Here is a 21,108-nt window from a genome sequence, read left to right as displayed (position 1 = left end):
CGGGACCCTCCCAGAATATTAGAGATTCTTCTTTGACTTCAAATATATATTTATAAAATAGTCTTAAAATGCATAAATTCAGATTTCTGGAAGTGTGAAAACTTGCTTCGCTGTTGTTTATATTTGTAAAAAAAAAAAAAAAAAAAAAAAATAACAATATATATATATATATATATATATATATATATATATATATATATATATATATATATATATATATATAAAAATTGGGTGAAAATTGGGTGTTTTATTGAGGCCCACCCAAAAGTAGTTTCCTGGCTATGCCCTTGAATTAAAGTTGCTGCTGTAAGATAACTTTATCAGACACTGGATTTGATCGCCCCATCCTTTAAAGCACACCCCCTTTGTCTAAAACCCCGCCCTCCAAAGACAACAGCCAACCCGATGTCAGGAAACCCGAACGTGCACAATGATTGACAGGCAGAGCGCGGTTCTGATTGGCCGCTCCACTGACACTTAAAACGTGTGCGATTTGGGGGCCTGGGTAGCTCAGCAAGTAAAGACGCTGACTACCACACTTGGAGTCGCAAGTTTGAATCCAGGGCGTGCTGAGTGACTCCAATCAGGCTTCCTAAGCAACCTAATTGGCCCGGTTGCTAGGGTGGGTAGTCACATTGGGGTAACCTCCTTGTGGTCACTATAATGTGGTTCTCGCTCTCGGTGGAATGCATGGTGAGATGTGCGTGGATACCGCGGAGAATAATGTGAAGCCTCCACACGCGCTAGGTCTCCGCGGTAACCCGCTCAACAAGCCATGTGATAAGATGCACAGATTGACAGTCTCAGACGTGGAGGCAACTGAGATTCGTCCTCCGCCCCCGGATTGAGGCGAGTCACGACGCCACCACGAGGACTTAAAGCGCATTGGGAATTGGGCATACCAAATTGGGGAGAAAAAAAACAAAAAACAGGTGCGATTTCTTCGACGCCCATCTATTTCAGTGATAGTTAGTCACTATATTTCATGTGTAGAATGGTATTAAAAAATGCTTACAGCATCTTTATACTTAATATTTATTATCTTAATATTTTTTTTTTTTTCAAGAAATGCAAGGGAAAAATCGCTCGACATTGAAAATCTTTCAACTACCATTTTCTTGGATACAATTTGCTCACATAAAATCATAAATAATATTTGATCTTTTATACAAGGTAGGTTAAAGAACCTACTTCATACATTCTGCTTTTTAAACAATATCGCTAATAATGGTTAAATTTCATTTAGTGTATATTCATATGGCAAAGTTTCATTTTTCAAATTTGTTTTTTTTTTCTGTTCTTCCCCATTGAGACATTTTGCCACTCATGTCTGTAGCTTCATCAATTCCACTGGAGAAATAAATACTCTCGTAATGTAGGCTATAGTTCGCAGTTTTCACACCAGGTTTTCAGTAAGGAACAGGACTAGGTTTGTCTTTTGTAAACGTAATATAAAAGTCGACGCACCTCATCTACTTGCTTTATTTGGATGCATTCTGATCTACAAACAAACCTTTCTAACTACAAATATGCCATGAGGGCAAAGAGTGAACGGAAAAAAAAAATTGCCAGGCTTGCAAGGTGTAATTGATGTTAGGGGAATGTCCAGCCACTAAAAAGCACGTTTTTCACAAGTTGTTGTTTTTTTCTTTGCATAACTAAACTTCCTGTCAACGCTTTAAGACTGAAGAGCCACAGATACAGGTCAACCACCTACACAACTATACCACAACAAGAGAACATTTTTAGTAAGCACATCTTTGCTGAATGTTGATTGGTACAAGAAACGTCAAGCTCTTCTCAGTATTTAAGAGCTACATGACTGTTGCATTGCTACAAAGTGGTATTCATATCCACATAAGGTCATTTAGAGCATAACATTTCTATACAAATTTGTTTGATTTTGAAATTATAAGATGTGTATTTATTTATTTATTTATTTTTAATGTATTTTGCTTTTCTATAAATTTTCTTAGAGGTGCACCAAGTGAATTAGAATATTAATAAAGTTTAATACCTAAAGAATTAATATCTGTTTGCCCCACCTGTTAAAACATAACTTAACTGTGGTTTATCACGCCTGAGTTCAATTTCTCTAGCCACACCCAGGCCTGATTACTGCCACACCTGTTCTCAATCAAGAAATCACTTAAATAGGACCTGCCTGACAAAGTGAAGTAGACCAAAAGATCTTCAAAAGCTAGACATCATGCCGAGATCCAAAGAAATTCAGGAACAAATGAGAAAGAAAGTAATTGAGATCTATCAGTCTGGAACAGGTTATAAAGCCATTTCTAAAGCTTTGGGACTCCAGAGAACCACAGTGAGAGCCATTATCCACAAATGGCGAAAACATGGAACAGTGGTGAACCTTCCCAGGAGTGGCCGGCCGACCAAAATTACCCCAAGAGCACAGCGACGACTCATCCAAGAGGTCACAAAAGACCCCACAACAACATCCAAAGAACTGCAGGCCTCACTTGCCTCAGTTAAGGTCAGTGTTCATGACTCCACCATAAGAAAGAGACTGGGCAAAAATGGCCTGCATGGCAGAGTTCCAAGACGAAAACCACTGCTGAGCAAAAAGAACATTAAGACTCGTCTCATTTTTGCCAGAAAACATCTTGATGATCCCCAAGACTTTTGGGAAAATACTCTGTGGACTGACGAGACAAAAGTTGAACTTTTTGGAAGGTGTGTGTCCCATTACATCTGGCGTAAAAGTAACACCGCATTTCAGAAAAAGAACATCATACCAACAGTAAAATATGGTGGTGGTAGTGTGATGGTCTGGGGCTGTTTTGCTGCTTCAGGACCTGGAAGACTTGCTGTGATAAATGGAACCATGAATTCTGCTGTCTACCAAAAAATCCTGAAGGAGAATGTCCGGCCATCTGTTCGTGACCTCAAGCTGAAGCGAACTTGGGTTCTGCAGCAGGACAATGATCCAAAACACACCAGCAAGTCCACCTCTGAATGGCTGAAGAAAAACAAAATGAAGACTTTGGAGTGGCCTAGTCAAAGTCCTGACCTGAATCCTATTGAGATGCTGTGGCATGACCTTAAAAAGGCAGTTCATGCTCGAAAACCCACCAATGTGGCTGAATTACAACAATTCTGCAAAGATGAGTGGGCCAAAATTCCTCCACAGCGCTGTAAAAGACTCATTGCAAGTTATCGCAAACGCTTGTTTGCTGTTGTTGCTGCTAAGGGTGGCCCAACCAGTTATTAGGTTTAGGGGGCAATCACTTTTTCACACAGGGCCATGTAGGTTTGGATTTTGTTTTCTCTTAATAATAACAACCTTCATTTAAAAACTGCATTTTGTGTTTACTTGTGTTATCTTTGACTAATATTTAAACTTGTTTGATGATCTGAAACATTTAAGTGTGACAAACATGCGAAAAAATAAGAAATCAGGAAGGGGGCAAACACTTTTTCACAGCACTGTGTATATATATATAATAAATACGAACATATGTTTTGGTGTGCACCAAACACTATATTGACTTTGAAAAAAAAAGTGAGATTTTAAAACCTTTTTTCTTTTGCTGGCTCACAGGAGGTTATAGTATGATATCAAAATAGCTTATGTAAAACAATGAAATCTTTAAAATGACAGAACAGGTTGCATATATAGGAATACATGTAAATATTAGTTCACACTTAAAATCTATAACAAATATTTCATAATTTTCAAAGCTTTTTTTTTTTTTTTTGTGGTTGGCATGAAGGGAATGAAATGATGATTGAGAGGTATACCTCAAAAGCCTGTTGTGTCATATTTGATACACACATTTCAACACGAGTTTTCTAGAACTTAAGAAATTTTAAGCAAACACAAGTTGATACAAATCAGCAAATACTCATTTTGAAATGTCAGTAACAACACAAACATTGTTACTTTTACTTTATCAAAATCAGAAAATATTTCACATCAAAAAGATGGCATAGCAATATGAAGACAGCTACATTGCTGTGAAAAAAGTATTTGCCTGATTTCTTCCTGAAGGCAACCTGAATAAACACAAAATACAGGTTTCAATTATATATTTTTTTTATTGAAGCAAAAAAGTTATCCAACACCTATATCACCCATGTGAAAAACTAACTGCCCCCTTAAACTTAATGGCTGGTTGCGCCACCTTTAGCAGCAACAACTGCAACCAAACGCTTCCGATAACTGGAGATCAGTCTTTCACAACACTGTGGGGTAATTTTGGCCCACTCTTCTTTGCAGAACTGCTTTAGTTCAGCCATACTGGAGGGTTTTTCGAGCATGAACTGCCCATTTAAGGTCCTGTCACAGCATCTCAATCGGGTTCAAGTCAGGACTTTGACTAGGCCACTCCAAAACTTTAATTTTGTTTCTTTTGAGCCATTCAGAGGTGGACTTACTCCTATGCTTTGGATCACTTGGATCTTGCTGCATAATCCAGATGCGCTTGAGCTTCAACTCACGGACTGATGACCGGACGTTCTCCTTTAGGATTTTCTGGTAGAGAGCAGAATTTATGTTTTCCTCAATTATTGCAAGTCGCCCTGAAGCAGCAAAGCATCCCCACACCATCACACTACCACCACCATGCTTGACCATAGGTATGATGTTCTTTTTGTGGAATTCTGTGTTTGATTTACGCCAGATGTAACGGGACACCTGTCTTCCAAACAGTTCCACTTTCAACTCATCATTCCACAGAACATTCTCCCAAAGGTTTGAGGATCATCAAGGTGTGTTTTGGCAAAAACTGGGATAGCAGTGGTTTTCGCCTCGCCACTCTTCCATGGATGGCATTTTTGGCCAGTGTCTTTCTGATAGTGGAGTCATGAACAGTGACCTTTATTGATGCGAGAGAGGTCTGCAGTTCCTTGGATGTTGTCCTAGGCTTTTTTGTGACTTCCTGGATGAGTCGCCGCTGTGATCTTGGAGGAATTTTGGAAGGTCGGCCACTTCTGGGAAGGTTCACTACTGTGCCAAGTTTTCTCCATTTGAAGATAATGGCTCTCATTGTGGTTCTTTGGAGTCCCAGAGCCTTTGAAATAGCTTTGTAACTCTTCCCAGACTGATGTATTTTAATCACCTTTTTCCTCATCACTTCTGGAATTTCTTTCCACCTTGGCATAGTGTGCTACTGGGTGAGACCTTTTAGCCAACTTCATGCTGCTGAAAAAGTTATATTTAGGTGTTGATTTGTTTGAACAGGGCTGGCATTAATCAGGTCTGGTTGTGTCTAGTCCAGCTGAACCCCATTATGAATGCAGTTTCATAGATTTGGGGATTTAGTAACTAAGTGGGCAAATACTTTTTCACACAGGCCCAGTTGGTATTGGATAACATTTTTGCTTCAATAAATAACATCAGCATTTAAAAACTGTATTTTGTTTTTACTCAGATTACCTTTGTTGTATGTTAGATTTTGTTTTAATTTTTGAAACAATTTAGTGTGAGATATACACAAAAACATGTAATCAGGATGGGGGCAAATACTTTTTCACAGCTTGTTTTGGAAACGATATTACAAGAGCTGCATCCAAATTTGCATACTTCCCTACGATATGGTATGCCTAAAATAGTATGTCAGTGGAGTAGTATTTCCGAATCCTCAGTATTCATTAAAGAGTAAGCAAGGAATACCCGGATGACCTACGATTTCCAGTGATATTCTGAAGTGCGGCTCTGGACACTTGATTATCCCATAATCCCACGGGAGCTGAGAAAACATGTTCGATTGCTGGATTTTAAAAAATGGTGGAGAACAGCAAAATGGGCAGCTCTTTTCAACTGTAAGTGCTATATATGCCAAGAAAGTTGTGGTTAAAAGAGTGCTTGTTTACAAAACCAGAGTAGATTATTTTCACAGTTGTTCTTATTACATCATACATTCGGGTCACGAGACAATGCCCATGTTACCGGATGAATTACATCTGAAATCTCTTCATACTACTCGCATGCATGCCTAAAGAACGTACTGTTTTACTGGCCGAGAAGTGCATCTTTTATCAAATAACAGTACACACTCTGACATCACGCTATTTTGGACACAGCTATTGTCATCTACTTGCAGCAGAGCACAGAAGCTTCCACCCGGAGGCAGTAGACATTTAGTACATTGGATTCAACAGGTATTTCAGCAAAGTTTTGATCACATTGATGACGTAGAGGCTTTTGAAAAACATGTATCAAATATGAATTGTGTGGCATTATAGGGTTAATACTCCATCAGTGAGGGGCTGATGTTGACTTCTGAGCTGCTGTTTTTTGTTGATTGTCTGGATCTGATGTCGTAAACCAGAACAACAACAGCAGCCAAAGCAGCCACGCCCATCAGAGCACAGACGACCAATCGGATCACAGCTTCAGTAGTGTCACAACAGCGGACACAGTCTGAGGGAATAAAAGAACAATAAACATATCATCGGTAAAATTGTAATCAATGAGGCCAAGAAGATCAGAGCAGTAAATAAACACTAACATCACTGTACCTGAACACGGCTGACAGACTTCATTAATGTTGAGATGTTTAGTCTGGTTTCTGATGGGATTGTTGATCACACATCTGTAGATGTTGTTCTCCTGATATTCCACCTCCAGAGGTAGAGAGAGACTGCTGTTGAGATCAGACACACTGATGGAGGAGAATAAACTGTTTCCTTTGTACCAGGAGAGAGTCACCTGTGTCACATTCACCACTGAACACAGCAACACACATTTCGAGTGCCGTAAACTTTCAGAAGATGGAGAATATTGTGGACAGTAACTGGTGATCACAGGAATGGGCAGATGAGCTGAAAAACATGAGCAAAATCAGAATAAATCAAATCAACTGCGGGAGGGGTTATTGTCTGTAATTATTATCTATAATATTCTTCTCACCATTGACAGTAACATTGAAACTTTTCCTTGACACCTTATTTCCAATGATCTGTGCTTTATAAAGTCCAGAGTCTGTGGTTGTGATGTTTGTGATGGTGAGAGATCCAGTCTGATAGTCCAGATGCAGTCTGCCTCTGAATTTCTCATTACTTTCAGAGATGATTTGGGCTGACACGTTGAGTTTAGCTATGCAAGAGTCTCCACACATCCACATTATCAGATCATCTTCCTGTATTTTAGTAACACCAGTTTTAAGAGTTACAGAATCTCCTTCCATCACTGACACCGTCTTCATTTCATCGGTGTCCACAAGGAACACACCTAAACATACAGGAGCAGTTTCTTAGTCACAAACTAAAACTCTTTCTGTTGGGTCACACAGCCTAAGGTTTCAACTAAAACTGGTTGTAGCTTATAAACTTTTTAAAAGTAACTCTAGAGCTAGAATCGTTCTAAAACCACTTTTTGATTTTGTAATCAGGACTTTAAACATTAGTAGAAAGAGAAAATGGCAAAGAAAGCACAAAACAGACTATGAACTATCCTTTGGCTGAACACTCGGGAATAGTGAAACCTAACATGTTCAAGGAAAAATAAAAGCTGTTACATATGGAACAGGTGCTAAAAAATATATTATGTTTCGTTAAATCACTGAATCTGCCTCAGAATCACTGGTACTGTAAATCGCAGCCCTGTTTTCAAATTGTGTGTCACAGTAATATAAGACTGAAAAGATGGACATAGTTAAATATAAGAAATATTAACCTATGATATACAGAAATGATTAAAGTGTAAGAAAGCACAACATACATATTATATATATATATATATATATATATATATATATATGTGTGTGTGTGTGTGTGTGTGCAACAAATGTTAATTCTGTGAGTAATTTAAACTCTAGCTTTTTTTTTGTTTTACTCTGTTCTAAAACTGCAGAAATTAAAAAGCCAAAAACACATGTATAACTTACCAACAAGATGCCAGGAGCACAAACAGGACAAAACAAACATGTGAACCATTTTCGCCTAACAGTCTGAGAAAAAAATCTCTCAAAATGTCAGAGTGACCAGGTGTGAAACCTCCCCTGATTCTATCACCCTCCTAGTGCATGCCCAATAGCTGTGATTGCATGTTAGAGTTGCAACCCAGATAGCACACTTACATCTCTGAGATGTCTGTTTTAGATTTCTTTCACCTGGAAAGCATTGCATTCTTATCAACATCTGCTAAGCATCTTAAAAAGATCAGATTTACAAACAATCTAAATCATAAATGTCTCAAAGACATCTGCTGAATGTCTTACTGGCATCCGAGAGAGTATTGCAGATGAGCAAAAAACCTAAACACATCAAATAGATGTCTAAGTGATGTATGTGTGATAATAAATACAATAACTGTTGCTACCTCCTAATTATTTAATCAAAATCAAATGATTTGTATGACCAAAAAAATCTTATGAGATTCTACTTCAGCAGTAAATATATATTGTGTAAAAGAAAGTCAAATTGAGGTTCATGTTAGCAGGACAGGAAGTAGCCTTTCACCACATTACCTATGTGAGATGACAAACACAAAAACTCATGCACAAGCTGTTTGTCCACCCAAAGATCAAACCACAGATCTTTACAGATCTCAAGAAGTCACACCAAGGCAGGTTTCACTTTGACTCACAAACTGAGCTGTTCGCAGTGCAATCGGCGGTCGCACACGTTGATATTTCTTTCTACAGGAGAGAAACATATAGAGGTCTACTGTGGGTCAAGAAAGGGGGATTCGGTTGCTGATTTATTACGCTACATTTTTTAAATTACAATGATAATTTGTGCACAATAAAACCCAAACAGGAACATGTAAACAATGTCAACTTAAGGTGCATTTTTGTTTGAATTTTTATACAATATAATGTCGTATTTTATGAATCGTATTATATCTGTCTGTGCAGTGCAATGATGAACTGGAAAACATTCAAAGACCTCTATTTTTTTTCTCCCCTTTTTCTCCCAATTTGGAATGCCCAATTCCCATTGCCCTCTAGGTCCTCATGGTGGCGTAGTGACTCGCCTCAATCTGTGTGGCGGAGGACGAATCTCAGTTGCCTCTGCATCTGAGACAGTCAATCCGTGCATCTCATCACATGGCTTGTTGAGCGCGTTAACGCAGAGACGTAGCACATGTGGAGGCTTCACGCTATTCTCCATGGCATCCACACACCACTCACCACACGCCCCACCGAGAGCGAGAACCACATTATAGTGACCATGAGGAGGTTACCCCATGTGACTCTACCCTCCCTAGCAACCGGGCCAATTTGGTTGTTTAGGAGACCTGGCAGGAGTCACTCAGCATGCCCTGGATTCGAACTCGCGACTCCAGGTGTGGTAGTCAGTGTCAATACTCGCTGAGATACCCAGGCCCCTCTAAAGACCTCTATTTTAACACTGCTATATTGTCTAGTTCAATATATATATATATGCAGGATATTTAAAGTATAGTATTTTTGACATTTAAAATTCAACAATGTTTTAAAATGTTGTACAATGTTTACAGTGCAGTGTATGGACTCCAGATTTGGCTGAATATAAAAATACATTTTAACCGAGTCATTGAAAAGTTACTCCAGTCTGTTTAGCATCCGTAATAAAAAAACAAAAAAAAACAAGGTGTTTACATTTTACAATAAATATAAAAATGGTGGACTGGATGAACTTGAAAAAAATCTGACCATATTCAAAGTCTAGCAAGTCAGTCCACTGTCTGCCATCTTTGGAGTGCTCTCAGGTGGCTATTTCCAGTCATGCCAGAGCAGCTCCTATCTACTTGAATGGAGAACGACCAAAATCTCAAAACTGGTTGGTCAAGATTACGATCAAAGAACATATTTCAAATCAGCAATAAAATCTGACAATACTGGTATCATACATTGTGATTCTTTACCTCATATTACACTAAAAACCACAATTTTCCCGGCTTGTATAGCTAATGCGCATGCGCGTTGTATAGTTGATTGACAGGTGAGGTTCGTCTCTAAAAGGTGATTAGCTCTTTTTTTACCTGTAAGGCGGGACTTCCTTTCTACATCCGTTGACCGTTGGGCGTTCCAATGTCTCCCATTAATTTTAATAGAAGTTGCCCGTCTCTGCTAAATAATCTCTGGCATATTGCTTAACGTGACTCATGTCCATTACTGGGTACATTTTAAAACATTTATAGGTAGGTGGCGGTGTGAGCCTATTTTCTTAAAGATCCATCATACGGAAGTTCCAACCATTTAACTGTTAAACTACTCTACATTCAGCGCTTCCCAACATTTCCCTCGAAACTACGGATTTAATTTGTTTCTCAGCATCGAAATAATCAGGAATATGGACTCAAATTAATGTAAATCGCCATGAACGGGCATCTTTTTTGGTCTTGAGTCGGTTTGGTAATCATCGTCGCTGCCAACGGAGCTCAGAATGGACGCCAAACACTCTGAGACACCACGGAAAACTGTAATAACTACAATGAATATATTTATTCTCTTATAGTTTAATCCGTTCTACGGCAATATGAAGATCTCTTTTTTAGTTTTCTGCTTATTATTCTCGGACGGTGAGTGTTGATATAAAGGCTTCGGAACTTTCGCTTTCTCTTTGCTCGACTGAAAGCTTCACAACTGAGATTCGTTTGTTGATTCTAATTACTTAAATGTGTCCTGTTTCTGTTGATTTACTTCAGATTTACGTCGAAATGTCTGGTGTTCAGTGTTCCCAGATAACACACGAGATTTCTGTTCTAATTAACATCTGCTGAACATCTTAAAAAGATCCGATTTACAAACATTCTAAATCATAAACGTCTCAAATACATCTGCTGAACGTCTTATTGACATCCGAGAGGAAACGTCTTGTAGACCTATTGCAGATGAGCAAACAACCTAAAGAATACATCTTCCAGATGTAAACACACACATCGAATAGACGTCTGGGTACTGTATGTGTGCTATCTGGGAAGCCACATTTCTATAGCACACATAATCAAACCCTGATATCACACGTACATCACTTAGACATCTATTTAATGTGTGTGTTTACATCTGGAAGATGTATTTTTTAGGTTGTTTGTTCGTCTGCAATACATCTATAAGACGTTTCCTCTCGGATGTCAAAAAGACGTTCAGCAGATGTATTTGAGACGTTTATGCTTTAGAATGTTTGTAAATCTGATCTTTTTAAGATGTTTAGCAGATGTTAATTAGATTGTGATGCTTTCCAGATGAAAAGATCTAAAACAGACATCTCAGAGATGTACATGTGCTATCTGGGATTGTGAGGAATATGAAGAAGGACCCCTGATAGCACACGTACATCATCCAGACATCTATTTGATGTGTGTGTTTACATCTGGAAGACGTATTTTTTAGGTTGTTTGTCTCATCTGCAATACGTCTATAAGTAATTTCCTCTCGGATGTCAATAAGACGTTCAGCAGATGTATTTGAGATGTTTATGGTTTAGAATGTTTGTAAATCTGATCTTTTTAAGATGTTCAGCAGATGTTAATTAGATTGTGATGCTTTCCAGATGAAAAGATCTAAAACAGACATCTCGGAGATGTGCGTGTGCTATCTGGGAAATATTCAAAATCATAAACGTCTCAAATACATCTGCTGAACGTCTTATTAACATCCAAGAGGAAACATCTTGCAGATGAGCAAACAACCTAAAAAATACGTCTTCCAGATATAAACGCACACATCAAATAGACTTCTAGGTGATGTACATGTGATATCAGGGGTCCTCCTTCATATTCCTCTCAAGCCAAATTTCTATAGCACACATATTCAAACCCTGATATTACATATACGTCACCTAGATGTCTATTTGATGTGTGTGTTTACATCTGGAAGACGTATTTTTTTAGGTTGTTTTCTCATCTGCAATACGTCTATAAGACATTTCCTCTCGGATGTCAATAAGACGTTCAGCAGATGTCTTTGAGACGTTTATGATTTTGAATGTTTGTAAATCTGATCTTTTTAAGATGTTCAGCAGATGTTAATTAGAATGTGATGCTCTCCAGATGAAAAGATCTAAAACAAACATCTCGGAGATGTACATGTGCTATCTGGGATATCACACGTACATCACCTAGAAGTCTATTTGATGTGTGTGTTTACATCTGGAAGACGTATTTTCTAGGTTGTTTTCTCATCTGCAATACGTCTATAAGATGTATACTCTCGGATGTCAATAAGACATTCAGCAGATGTCTTTGAGACGTTTATGATTTTGAATGTTTGTAAATCTAATCTTTTTAAGATGTTCAGCAGATGTTAATTAGAATGTGATGCTTTCCAGATGAAAAGATCTAAACAGACATCTCGGAGATGTACGTGTGCTCTCTGGGTTTGAACCAGTGAAGATCTTAACTGTTCAATTTGTAGAAATAAAACTTAAATTGTAGCCAGTCTCGTGAGATTTATTAGATAAAGACTGATGTTTACTGTTAGTACTGGCACTATAATATTGGTTAAATCTCTTGTCTTAAAAACAATTTCTGGTTGTTCTGTATTCCAGGTGTGTTTGGTGATGGTATAGATGAAATCAAGTCTATGTCGGTGATTGAGGGAGATTCTGTCACTCTACACACTGATGTCGGTGAAATGCAAAGAGTTGATCTGATAGTCTGGACATTTGGACCTGAAAACTTTCGAATAGCTCAAATTAATAGAGTATCTCAGATCAGCTCTATATATGATGTTGATGATGGGAGATTCAGAGACAGACTACTGTTGGACAACAAGACTGGAGATCTCACCATCACAAACATCAGAATCAAACACTCTGGACTTTATCAACTACAGACGGTTGGTGGAATTGATGTCCTACCCAAGAAATTCAGTATTCATGTTTTTGGTAAGTAGTTTTTCAATGTGATAATTAGATTAATCATTAGAGCTTGTCAATCATTTATTTTGCATTTGGTTTGATTTCATGGCATATCAGTTCTTATCCATTTTTGTCCAGTGCTGTTATATTTATGCTTATATATTATTAAATTACTATGGACGTATATTTAAAATCAGTCTGCTCATATGCAGTCTGCTGTATTCTTTCGGTGGAAGATCTCCTTATGTATCTATTGCTTTTATTCAACACATTGTACGTAACAAATATTTGGGCTTGGTGTAAATGGGCCTTAACTCTCACTTTACCAGTCACCTGATTCCATCAGCAAAACTCATATGTGAAATGTAGCCTAGTCTTGTTACTGGATACTTTCCTAAACCACACCCAAGTGTGTGCTCATTCACTTATTCTCCTATTTTCCATTCTCTTAGAGTATGTGTGTAACTTACAGTATCTGATTTCAATTACAAGGGGTAATATGACACGAGTCACAGCCCAGTACATATCATTTGTGGTGAGCTAGTCAGGAGGATAGAGTTAGTTAAAATAGTTGATTGGCATTTTGTTTGTTTGTTTATTTATTTACTTCTATCTTAATCAGTATTTCATTTTCTTTGGTAGTGATCGGCAATAAAGAGCGTGGATATTGAATTGCAGTACAGCATGAACACATTTTTTGCTTTGGTGATTCTCACGAAATCTGTCAAGAAAATGTCCTGTACCTTCAAGAAAGTCAAAAGAAACAAAGAAGAAATTATATTTTGCATATAGAAAATGAAGCCAACTTATTAAGACTTAAGACTTTTTACATTGTGACATTATTTTCATTACGCACATATGCAACACAAAAAAGATGGTCATTATGGTATTGAAAAAATATTTTTTCAATAGTAATACATCATAGTAGTACTCCCTTTCGTTTTGCGCCGATTTTAATAAAAAAATAATCTTTTTTACTGTAGTACAGTAAAAATAATATCTGTGTCATGGTAATGAGAATCATAATTGAAAACAATGGCAATTGTAAAAGTAAAACGTCCGGACGTTTTACGGTAATGAGGATTTGGGGGGTAAAATGTGCAACAAAAACAAAATGGTCCTAAATGTAACCGTCATTTTGTTTATGCGAAATATAATGTCATTTTTTATTTGATTTTTGGGTTAAATGTGACCAGAACCTTTTTTTTCTTGACAGGTTCTGTGAGAATCACACGCTTGTCCGTGCAAATATAGGTGGCTTTAAGCATATTACGATGTGGTTACTGAGATGTTCTGGGTGGTTGCTTTTTTACTATTTCAATTTAGCCCTGTATAAATTAGGTGTATATAAATTAACTTTTTACAGATGTTACTGTTCTTAATAACTGCCTCCCAACTCAAGATCAATGTTTTACTGTTGAATGTGCATTTCATTGCGACAAAATATGCAATATTGGGAATTGCACTTGTTTGTGCAATACAATAATATCACTGTATTAACACCCACCCCCTTCTTTTCTTACTATATGTGGTAAGCCGTCACATTGGGAAGCTTTACATTTAAAATGTATGCAGTAAATTTGAGACATTGTTTTATCCAACTGAAATTGTTGTTACTAAATTATAATAATGTGTTAATGTGTTAAGCATTAAAGCATTATTTTGTGTTTTCAGCTCGTCTGCCCATTCCTGTGATCACCAGTAACTCTTCTCAATGTTCTTCAAGCTCTAAATGTGTGTTGGTGTGTTCAGTGGTGAATGTGACACAGGTGACTCTCTCCTGGTACAAAGGAAACAGTTTATTCTCCTCCATCAGTGTGTCTGATCTCAACAGCAGTCTCTCTCTACCTCTGGAGGTGGAATATCAGGAGAACAACATCTACAGCTGTGTGATCAACAATCCCATCAGAAACCAGACTAAACATCTCAACATTACTGAAGTCTGTCAGCCATGTCCAGGTATTAGCTATTTAATAACTGATTTGTTCTGCTTCCCTCTACATTACTTATCGAAAAAAAAATTTTGAGTGAACTATACCTTTAACATTTATATGAATGATATAAACATGAATGACGCAGATCTTGTGATGTACATCTTAGGGCAGTTAATATAGATACTCCACTAAAATAACAATGAGCGTTTAACTCAAAATATTTACAAAATTTTTACAAAATCCCCAAAACAAGACCAAAATGTCTAATACCAACTCTTCCTAGAGCGTTCATGCTATATCTACCAAACTCAAAACAGAGCTTCAGACTGTTCTGAAATTCAAATGTGAACAAACCCAAAGTTACTCCATTAGTTACTCTCTCTCTCTCTATCTGTCTATATATCTACAGTATCTGACTATCTATGTGACAGTCTTTCTGACTATAAAGCTGTCTGGCTGTTTGACTTACTGTAATGTCTGTATATCCATCAAACTTCAAAATTATAGTTTAAACTTTCAGACAAGTTTGTCTTGACAAACTTAACCTGTCTAGTTACTATAATAATGTATTTTAAATGTTTGATCTGCATCGCTAATTATAGATCACAGTCATTGGTAACATTTTGTCAGAAGGGCCTGTAATTTTCAGTGTTGTGTGAAATTTGATTACAAAGCAATTAGTTACTGTAAGCTAGTTTCTTTTTAAGTAAAATTTTAATTGAATTAAATTGGAACCAGATTGCAGTTACTGACCCTCAAATCAGTTAATTATTCTTAAGTACAGTTTATTACTTGGGTTGCACATATTTTAAAAATAATATTATTTATGTAGTATACATTTAAAACACAATGTACAGTTGAAGTCAGAAGTTTACATACAATTAGGTTGAAGTCATTAAAACACATTTTTTTAAACACTCCACAGATTTCATATGAGCAAACTATAGTTTTGGCAAGTCATTTAGGACATCTACATTGTGTATGGCACGAGTAATTTTTCCAACAATTGTTTACAGACCGATTGTTTCACTTTTAATTGACTATATCAAAATTCCAGTTGGTCAGAAGTTTACATACACTAAGTTAACTGTGCCTTTAAGCAGCTTGGAAAATTCCAGAAAATATGTCAAACCTTTAGACAATTAGCCAATTAGCTTCTGATAGGAGGTGTTCTGAATTGGAAGTGTACCTGTGGATGTATTTTAAGGCCTACCTTCAAACTCAGTGCCTCTTTGCTTGACATCATGGGACAATCAAAAGAAATCAGCCAAGACCTCAGAAAAAAAATTGTGGACCTCCACAAGTCTGGTTCATCCTTGGGAGCAATTTTCAAACGCCTGAAGGTACGACGTTCATCTGTACAAACAATAGTACGCAAGTATAAACACCATGGGACCACACAGCCATCATACCGCTCAGGAAGGAGACGCATTGTGTCTCCTAGAGATGAACGTAGTTTGGTGCGAAAAGTGCAAATCAATCCCAGAACAGCAGCAAAGGACCTTGTGAAGATGCTGGAGGAAACAGGTAGGCAAGTATCTATATCCACAGTAAAACGAGTCCTAAATTGACATAACCTGAAAGGCTGCTCAGCAAGGAAGAAGTCACTGATCCAAAACCACCATAATAAAGCCAGACTACTGTTTGCAAGTGCACATGGGGACAAAGATCTTACTTTTTGGAGAAATGTCCTCTGGTCTGATGAAACAAAATGGAACTGTTTGGCCATAATGATCATCGTTATGTTTGGAGGAAAAAGGGTGAGGCTTGCAAGCCGAAGAACACCATCCCAACCGTGAAGCATGGGGGCGGCAGCATCATGTTGTGGGGGTGCATTACTGCAGGAGGGACTGGTGCACTTCACAAAATAGATGGCATCATGAGGAAGGAAAATTATGTGGATATATTGAAGCAACATCTCAAGACATCAGCCAGGAAGTTAAAGCTCAGCCGCAAATGGGTCTTCCAAATGGACAATGACCCCAAGCATACCTCCAAAGATGTGGCAAAATGGCTTAAGGACAACAAAATCAAGGTATTGGAGTGGCCATCACAAAGCCCTGACCTCAATTTGATAGAAAATTTGTGGGCAGAACTGAATAAGCTTGTGTGAGCAAGGAGGCCTACAAACCTGACTCAGTTATACCAGTTCTGTCTGGAGGAATGGGATAAAATTCCAGCAACTTATTGTGAGAAGCTTGTGGAAGGCTACCCAAAACATTTGACCCAAGTTAAACAATTTAAAGGCAATGCTACCAAATACTAACAAAGTGTATGTAAACTTCTGACCCACTGGGAATGTGATGAAATTAGTAATTTGTAGTGGATTACTTTGTTAATTTGCTCAACACTGGTAATTTTTATGTGTGTTCCTATGACTTCCTCTGTTTTGCTGTTTTATAGTGGACAGTTCGAATAACAATAAAGAACAGGGCTTACCCACAGTATATATAGTGCTGATATTGACTGTTGCTACTGGAATATTCCTGGTCCTGACTTTGGTGGCGATATTCTGCATCAAGAGGAAATTAATACAACAAAATGGCAAGTAGTACTTAGCTGGTATAGCAAGGAAATACTTTTGTTGTAGAGTTTTATAATGTTTCTTTTTGAAGTAAAATTTCTGTGCATCCAAATGTTATAATGTATTTGTTAGAGCTACTTCAATGTTCAATTAAATCTGTGATTATTAATGGGACAGACGCCTGGAGAATAGAGTTCATATGATACTGTATTAATGTGTCCATTCATCAAGCACCATTACAAAGAAACACCATTACTAGTAGTGCTTGAAAGTAGGGATGGGCGAAACCACTTATCTTCTTTTCGATCCAATAGAAAGTGTAAGTAATTACTTAGTATACTTTTTAAAAGTTTAAAATTACTAAAAATCTCAATTGATTTGTCATCATACAGATTTCGTCCCCATCGAGAATAGTTCAATAGGAATGCATTGGTACAGTTTTCACAATGAATTCACTGTGAACATCCACTCTGTGTAAACAGCCTTCTGTTAATTTATATATTATTAGTTCCTATTTATTCATTTTCTCCAGGTCTTTGTGATGCTACGACAAAAGGAATGAAGACGGTGAAAGTGAAGGAAGGCGAGTCTGTCACTCTAAACACTGGAGTTACTGAAATAAAAAGATATGATCTGATTCAGTGGAAGTTTGGAGAAGTGGGCACAAGCATCACTAGCCCGTTTGCTACCGTAGCTAGAGTAAATTGTAGGAAAAATGTGACATTAAATTCATGTAATAACGACAAATTCAGTGGCAGACTGCAACTAGATGAGAAAACTGGATATCTTACCATCACAAATATAAAAACCACAGACAGTGGACTTTATAAACTGAAGATCACTAGCAACATGAGGAAGATCTACAAGACATTCTTTGTTGATGTCTCTGGTGAGTAGCTCAAGTCTTTCAATGCAGTAGCGATCTTATTTAGGTCTTTGTGAGGAAGCTAGATGCACTTTGAAAGTTTAAAGTGTGCTATATTAAACTGTTAAAGTTGCCATCTGTTACTGTAAAACTTACTTTGCGGATGTGCCAGAAAATTTTAATCTTGCGTAGTGATTCAAAAAGGATGCAAAGGTTTTTAAAATCCCTCTCTAGAGTTCCTCTTTTAGTCATTTTGCTGGAAATGCCAGGAAATTACTTTTGGGTGAGCCTCAATAAAAATGGATGGGCCAGATTTTTTTTCCTCAGCAACAGAAAGGCGGCACTGTTTTATATATGTATATATGAAGTAAAAAAAAAAAAATCCTCTCTAGCATTCTGGGTTGGCCTGGGTCTAATTTGGGTGGGCCCGAACCACCCTTGGCTACGCCACTGATTACAAGTGATGGTCAAATTTGGTTTCCCAGTAAAAAAGCATCTCTAGTAGGAAGTCATTACAAAAACATATTTTATTGTTCTTGCATCCGTGTGTATCTGCTATGTCAGCATTACATCTAGATATATTTCTTTTTAACTTTTTTTTTTTTGTTTGTTTTCTTACAGAATCCACAGAAAGCCAAGGGAATGATTCAGAGGAAACACAAACGCTGTTGATGAATAATGAGATGCCCAATGGCATCAGTATGGAACAAATGGCAACAAACATTTGAAACAGCATATTTCAACTGTTATGAGCCTCCAAAGTCCCCCGTATATAAAGACATTCTGTGTTTGAAATCAACCACTGTGTGCTCTTAAGCTGTGAAACAGCTTTTGATTTACTATTTTTATGTTTTCGTCTAATGTACATTAATGGAATGCTTATCAGTCCACAATATGTTCTTCTTTTACCTGTGATCAAAGGTGTAGATTTGTCTTGAACATTGGGGGGGGTTGTACTTGCTTGTTTTGATTATTGGGGGGTGTCTACACCGCTCTGTGTGAGATTTAAATGTTATACTTGTTACATTACATGTGCATTATATATTGCATATGTAACATTGTTCATGTATGCTCATTCTTAATATTGTATGATTGTAAACTTTAAAGTGTCATGAAACACTAAACATGTTTTACACGTTATCTGATATGTGCATGTTGCATAAGATGGTGGACAAACCTGTCACATGATCAGACGTGAATGTGAAATCTTAAATGTGATTCATCTGCTGTTTTCAGTGTGTGATCATCTCTGTCCTCTAGTGGACAAACTGTGTTAAACGTTTTGCTTCTTTCCAAACTACAGTGTTTTGATTCTCCAAGTTCAGTTTTAGTCTTATTAAATATAAAATATGTACGACTTAATTTTTATACAATTTAATAATAAAAAGTCCTATTTTGTGTTATGAAATTATTTGCGTTATTTCCGTGTGTGTGGCGTGCATTGCAGCGTGACGTCATTTGGTCACATGCACGTCCGCCATGTTTGTAGTTTTTCCGAATCCACACTTTCTGTCACTCTTGCTAGCATATTCTCAGTTACTCTTTGTTTTTTGTTTTTAGCTTACAACAAGTTTACTTACTGTGTTTGGTAGTTAACCCCTACCTCCCAGGACCTAGCATACACAAACATAACTTTAGTTTTGCCTCCATTCTTTTACGAACTGCCTCAATCTCTGATGGAGGAATTTACCATGTGGCAGGAAGAAATCTGATGTAAAGTTGGCTGGTAAAGAAGTTATTGGTGATAGCTGAGAGAGTCCTGCCACTAGAAGGCGAGTTCTTTATAAGTTTTTTGCACAACTGAACAACTTCCTCTCTTAGTTTTTTATAATTATTTTAATATATTTTAATTTTTGTTAAAAATATGATTTGCATTGCAGTAATTATATTTAAGCAATACCAGTGCAAAGTGCTTCTAAGGATTGGGGTTTGTAGGTATTTTCTGCCTGACTAAATACTGCATGGTTTCACTGTTAAAGGGATATATATATAAAAAATGTAAAAAAAAGACAGTGAAACATAAAAGGGACAATATACACTTGCCTTATAATTGTTTATCAGTGTTTGACTGGACTGGATGATGTATTTTAACTGCACAATTAGGAAAAAAACAGGAAGAGTTTGTCATTTTGAGATTTAATTTAAAGGGATAGTCACACAAAATTGAAAAATCCCTTATCATTTACTCACCTTCATGCCAACCCAGATGTGTATGACTTTCTTTCTTCTGCAGAATCTGTTTCTCAGCCAGTCTGGATAAGAGTGGCTGCTAAATGTCTTAACCCTTGTGCGTCAATAAAAAAAAAAGTTACTCAGAGGTCATTAGAGGACAAAAATGTCGATGTCAAAAAACTGCCAGAATATTATATATTAATATTATTTTCCACTTTCAATGACTTCGATTTTTTAACCAACATCAGTCCTGATCATTACCAAATATTCATTCATTTTCAGGATTTTAACCCTTTAAATGCCAGTTTGTTTATATAATGCCACTGTTGTTTTTTTACACACACACACACACAAAACACACTGCATCATTTATTCAATTGTCCTGCAGTACTCTATAATACAGCAAACAGAAAATAGGGAAAAAGCATGTATTTGCTCCATAGGCTAAACATGAGAAAAATGGCGCCATCTGGTGGAAAATAATAAAAATGTAAATTTTGAAGCCAGGGCTCCGGAATGAAAGCATAATATCATAGAATTCATGATTTTATGCTTTAATGGCACTGGGATCAAATATTGCAAGGGCCTGGGTAGCTCAGTGGTAAAATACGCTGGCTACCACCCCTGGAGTTCGCTAGTTCGCTAGTTCGAATCCCAGGGCGTGCTGAGTGATTCCAGCCAGGTCTCGTAAGCAACCAAATTGGCCTGGCTGCTAGGAGGGTAGAGTCACATGGGGTAACCGCCTCGTGGTCGCTATAATGTGGTTTGTTCTCAGTGGGGCGCATGGTGAATTGAGTGTGGTTGTCGCGGTGGATGGCGTGAAGCCTCCACGCGCACTATGTCTCCGTGGCAATGAGCTCAAC

General features: G+C 37.4%; 2 protein-coding genes across 4 annotated transcripts in view; one reads left to right on the top strand and one right to left on the bottom strand.

Moving 5' to 3' along the window:
• Window positions 1–3,458: 3,458 nt before the first annotated feature.
• Window positions 3,459–20,283, bottom strand: LOC127439217 (SLAM family member 9-like). 3 transcript variants are annotated; one of them, XM_051695371.1, is made up of 4 exons: window positions 20,264–20,283; window positions 6,875–7,195; window positions 6,484–6,786; window positions 3,459–6,385 (listed from the first exon to the last, which is right to left on the bottom strand). In XM_051695371.1, the coding sequence occupies exons 2-4, from the start codon at window positions 7,167–7,169 to the stop codon at window positions 6,210–6,212; spliced, it is 774 nt and encodes a 257-aa protein (XP_051551331.1). In that variant the 5' UTR covers window positions 7,170–7,195; window positions 20,264–20,283; the 3' UTR covers window positions 3,459–6,209. The 3 variants fall into 3 exon arrangements, with proteins under 3 accessions (XP_051551331.1, XP_051551332.1, XP_051551330.1); XM_051695372.1 differs by lacking the exon at window positions 20,264–20,283 and adding an exon at window positions 7,851–7,958 and having other exon boundaries at window positions 6,875–7,103; XM_051695370.1 differs by lacking the exon at window positions 20,264–20,283 and adding an exon at window positions 7,851–7,916.
• Window positions 10,097–21,108, top strand: part of LOC127438919 (uncharacterized) — a 67,285-nt gene continuing 56,273 nt past the window's right edge. Inside the window, exons 1-3 of the mRNA XM_051694824.1 lie at window positions 10,097–10,471; window positions 12,439–12,777; window positions 14,425–14,606. Of these exons, the coding sequence (XP_051550784.1) occupies window positions 10,429–10,471; window positions 12,439–12,777; window positions 14,425–14,606 (564 nt within the window). The 5' untranslated portion in view covers window positions 10,097–10,428. The remainder of the gene's footprint in view (window positions 10,472–12,438; window positions 12,778–14,424; window positions 14,607–21,108) is intronic.

The sequence above is a fragment of the Myxocyprinus asiaticus genome, chromosome 50 (assembly GCF_019703515.2).
Source record: "Myxocyprinus asiaticus isolate MX2 ecotype Aquarium Trade chromosome 50, UBuf_Myxa_2, whole genome shotgun sequence".
Taxonomy (NCBI): Eukaryota; Metazoa; Chordata; class Actinopteri; order Cypriniformes; family Catostomidae; genus Myxocyprinus; species Myxocyprinus asiaticus.
Note: the sequence above shows the minus strand (reverse complement) of the source record. Positions and strands in the feature narration are given on the sequence as shown.

Excerpts from the sequence above, each read along its gene's own strand:
- LOC127439217 (XM_051695370.1), bottom strand. The coding sequence starts at position 7,899 with ATGGTTCACATGTTTGTTTTGTCCTGTTTGTGCTCCTGGCATCTTGTT. Across the intron at positions 7,196-7,850 it reads GTGCTCCTGGCATCTTGTTG|GTGTGTTCCTTGTGGACACC; the intron begins GTAAGTTATACA and ends CTGTATGTTTAG. Across the intron at positions 6,386-6,483 it reads AGTCTGTCAGCCGTGTTCAG|ACTGTGTCCGCTGTTGTGAC; the intron begins GTACAGTGATGT and ends TTATTCCCTCAG.